Below are 3,705 nucleotides of genomic sequence, written 5' to 3' on the forward strand. Positions count from 1 at the left end.
GCGTGCGGAGGCGTTCACGCAACCGTCGACGATGGATGATCAGACCCATTGCAGAGGCCTATCATCTACACGAAACGGAGCACGGCAACCGACGGGCGCTGTCCCTGGCTCCTCTCCGGAAAAGGCACGACATGGACGCCCCACAAGGCGTCCCCCGCCCATGTGAGTGACCATCAACAAGATACAGCCCATCAAACAGCCAAAGTCCGTCCACACTCGGTCTATGGAGGCTACGGGTGGCCAGCTAGGTAGCTAGCTAGCTAGAACATGGATGGATCCATAAATATGGCCTTGCAAATCTTCAATTTCATCGCAAGGGCCACCACCCCGTAGTACAAATTAGTACTGGTACAAACCACCAAAGGTACTTCTAGTACTGATCATAACTACTGCCATTATTAACTTCTTTTCTTCTTCTTCTTCTTCTTCTTCTTCTTCTTCTTCTTCTTCTTCTTCTTCAAGGAGTGCCAAGCTGCTACGTACGGTACGGTACTTGATGGATGGTTGTTCGAGTCTTCAGTAAACTTGAGACTTTGATCGAGAGAAGGAAAGCGTCTAAGCGGGTGCTAATTAGCAGCCTCAGCGTAGCCCGGAGCGTCCTCCTTCACTATAACGAAGAGGCCGGCCGGCCTTTCTTCCTCCTCCTGCACGCACGCACGCGAATGCCAAAATAATTCTTGAATATAGTGCTCCGTCTCTTCTCTCCAGCGCTTATGCTTGTGGAGAAGAGAAGAGGAGGAAGCGGACTAGAACTGGGCGCCCTCGAAGGTCTGGCCGAAGTGCCAGCCGGCGGGCGCGGCGGCGTTGCTGGTGACGGTGCGGCCGTCGCTGGAGGTGACCCGGAAGGAGAGGCACTGGCCGTCCAGGAAGGTGTTGCTCTGCCAGTTCATGCCCCAGTTGCGGGACATGGCCTGCCAGCCGGTGCGCGTGCCCTTGATGGACACGGACTGCGCGTCGCCGGCGCCGCCCACGTTGGTCACCAGCACCAGGTTGAAGTAGGAGTGGCCGTTGATGGTGAACCGGATGCCCCCCTTCTTCACGCACGGCACCCTGCTCCATCGATCAAGGGGTAACATGCAGGATTAGCACTACGTGACACACGGTGACAGTGAAGCTGCGACATTACAAGGCGCAGCACATGCGATGTAAGTACTGTGGACAGTGGCCTGCCTATCGGCGTGCACCGTATCACATATCTGCAGCGGTGTGGCCCGCCCAAACTTATGGGCCGAACCAACCGCGGTCCTCGCGTATCCTCAAGCCGACCGACGCCCGGTCAATTTAACCCATCGGTTCGATCGGTCGGTCGTGGTACACTGTAACTTTTTTGATTTTCTTCTCACCTTCTGTAGGAGACGGGCACGATGCCGGCGCGGTACTGCGCGATGTGGAGGAAGGCCGGCTCGGCCATGTCGAAGTGGGGGCGCGGCGGGTTGCACCAGCCGCCGTCGTCGCTGGGGAGGCCGTAGTTGGGCGGGCAGAAGTTGGTGGCCGTCACCAGGATGGACCCCGGCCGGCACGAGCTGCCGGCGTTGTCGCAGCGCAGCTCGTAGCACGTCCCGCACGCCGCGCCGTCGTTGAACAGCGCCGTGCTCAGCGCCGCCGTGTTCGTGCCGTACCCGGTGCTGTACAGGTTGCCGTACCCGCATGCCCCGCCTGCAAAACCCAACAAACAGCCCGCGCGCGTGAGTGTCTGTGTCTGTGTGGCAGGCGTTTACGCATTGCATTCGCCAGCCGCGGCGGCGGGGACTTACCCATGGTGCCGGAGGCGTCGCCGCCGCCGTAGAAGGTGGCGTGGGCGCTCTGCCACCCGCCGTACCCGCCGGCCGCGGCCTGCCGGGCCAGGAGGCAGAAGGAGGAGAAGAGGAAGAAGAGAGCACCGGTGCCCGCCATTGCTGAGAGAGAGAGAGGGAGAGCTTCCCTGTATCAGCAAGCTAGCTTAGCTTTCGAGGGGATATGGCGTCTAAAGCTAGCTAGGCTCGAAATGGCTGGTTGGCAGTGAGGAGCTACCTCCTCCCAGCCGGGGTATATATAGCCAAAGTAAAGCTCGGTGCCGGTGGCGGTTGGATTGCAAGCTCGATCGGGGCCGTGCAGGTTAATATCACTTCTTCTTTTTTCCTGACGATTTGATGAGTGGGAGAGGGAGAGGGAGGAAAATGGGAGATTGAAGGCCGGCTCTGACGTGCGGGGTGACCACGGCCACGGGGGCGCGCGGCAGTTAATACATACAAATCAGGCGCACATGCGAGTGTCCTCGGCTGGCATCGGGCGCGCGCGCGCGTACGTAACGGGCACCAACCGCTTGCCCGGCCGAGCGCGCGTGTGTGTGGTGGACTGGTGGCGCGACGAGTCGCCGTGGGGTCCCGCGGTGCCCTACTCCCCACATGGCTCTCGCCGGCCGCTTAGCTGAGCCAGGACCATGCAGGACTCGGCCATGGGCAGGATGCAGAGCACGCATGCATGCACAGCGTGCCTTAACTCCGTGGAACTCATGGGCGGCAAGGCGCGTCCACCATGCGCGCGTAGCCGTGTGTGGCAGGGCCGGACCGCCGGAGGGAGCTAGGGAGGGAGGAATCCGGTCGTGTTTCTGTGTCACGGTGCTCGGCCACGCGGTGCGAGCGCGGCATGGCGTGTCTGCTACTAGATACTACGTGATGATAATCCACTCATGATCGGCGCGTAACGGCGCAAGTGCATGCCGACCTAGCCCAACTTGACTACTTGGGATGGATAAGTAGCAGCTGCATGCATGGTCCAGGAACTCGCTGCCTGTGTTGGATGGTTCGACGAACGTATTGTTGCAGTGAGAGCCATGCAGCTCCACCAAACGTACTCCACTGCTAATCTCGGGTCACTTAACTTAGTCCTGCTGGGGAGTACACTGGACCATCGGATACAAAAAGGAAATCGTGGATTTGTCGGGGCAGGACGCACATCGGCACATGAAGCTGCCCCGGCCCGCCCATGGAGCCAGCCATGCCAATGTGCCATGCACACGAACGTACGTACTGTGCACACCACCCACACGTACCAAGGGAACCATGCATGCTCAACTGAAGTGATTAACAACCGGCTCCAATGATCAGCGCACGCTAACTTTAAGGTGGATGCTCAATTAAGGTTTGAACAGGCAAAACCTTGGTGTGGGCTCCTGAAGACTGGAGCGCACATGGCCGCTCACGTGAACGGGACACGTAACATGGCTCGGCCCTGTGTAGATGAGAGCGAGGCCCGAGCAGTGTATGTGCACGTAAATCCAACAGCAGCTTTCAGACAAAGCTTTGGTACCCTGCTCATTCATGCAGGATGCACATGCATGCATGCATGGCCGAGTCTTTACATCGATCGGCGATTCTTACAAATTTTCTACGCTGACCCTCCCATCGTCGCCTACACGTAACATGGCACCGCCGCCGCACCTCGCCGGTGTCAAGCAGGCGGCCACCTCCGCCGCTCGGCTCCGCCATCGGTTTCAGAAAGCAACAGTTCCCCAGGGCCAGCCCCACGCCATGTTAGTCGCACATGGCCGCCCGGGAGTTGCGGCTAGCTAATCCCCTGTCGGTCTGTCACTAGCTAGCCACCCCGTTGGTTCGTCCGTTGGCATCCCTCTTGGACCCGTCACGCTCCGACCAGTTGCTCCACGCTCACTTCGCCTGTGGCGCTGCTCCGCCGGCCTCCGGCTGGTGCAGTGATGCAGGTCCACCA

At 59.6% G+C, this 3,705-nt stretch overlaps 1 protein-coding gene across 1 annotated transcript; it reads right to left on the reverse strand.

The window, feature by feature from the left end:
• Positions 1 to 257: 257 nt before the first annotated feature.
• On the reverse strand, positions 258 to 2,025 carry LOC119283886 (expansin-A4-like). The gene is made up of 3 exons (XM_037563249.1): positions 1,755 to 2,025; positions 1,344 to 1,656; positions 258 to 1,050 (listed from the first exon to the last, which is right to left on the reverse strand). The coding sequence occupies exons 1-3, from the start codon at positions 1,891 to 1,893 to the stop codon at positions 747 to 749; spliced, it is 756 nt and encodes a 251-aa protein (XP_037419146.1). The 5' UTR covers positions 1,894 to 2,025; the 3' UTR covers positions 258 to 746.
• Positions 2,026 to 3,705: the final 1,680 nt, after the last annotated feature.

This window comes from Triticum dicoccoides, chromosome 1A (genome assembly GCF_002162155.2).
Source record: "Triticum dicoccoides isolate Atlit2015 ecotype Zavitan chromosome 1A, WEW_v2.0, whole genome shotgun sequence".
Taxonomy (NCBI): Eukaryota; Viridiplantae; Streptophyta; class Magnoliopsida; order Poales; family Poaceae; genus Triticum; species Triticum dicoccoides.

Coding starts and splice junctions, on each gene's coding strand:
- LOC119283886 (XM_037563249.1), bottom strand. CDS start 1,893: ATGGCGGGCACCGGTGCTCTCTTCTTCCTCTTCTCCTCCTTCTGCCTC. Junction 1,657..1,754: donor CGACGCCTCCGGCACCATGG/GTAAGTCCCCGC, acceptor TGGGTTTTGCAG/GCGGGGCATGCGGGTACGGC. Junction 1,051..1,343: donor GTGCCCGTCTCCTACAGAAG/GTGAGAAGAAAA, acceptor TCGATGGAGCAG/GGTGCCGTGCGTGAAGAAGG.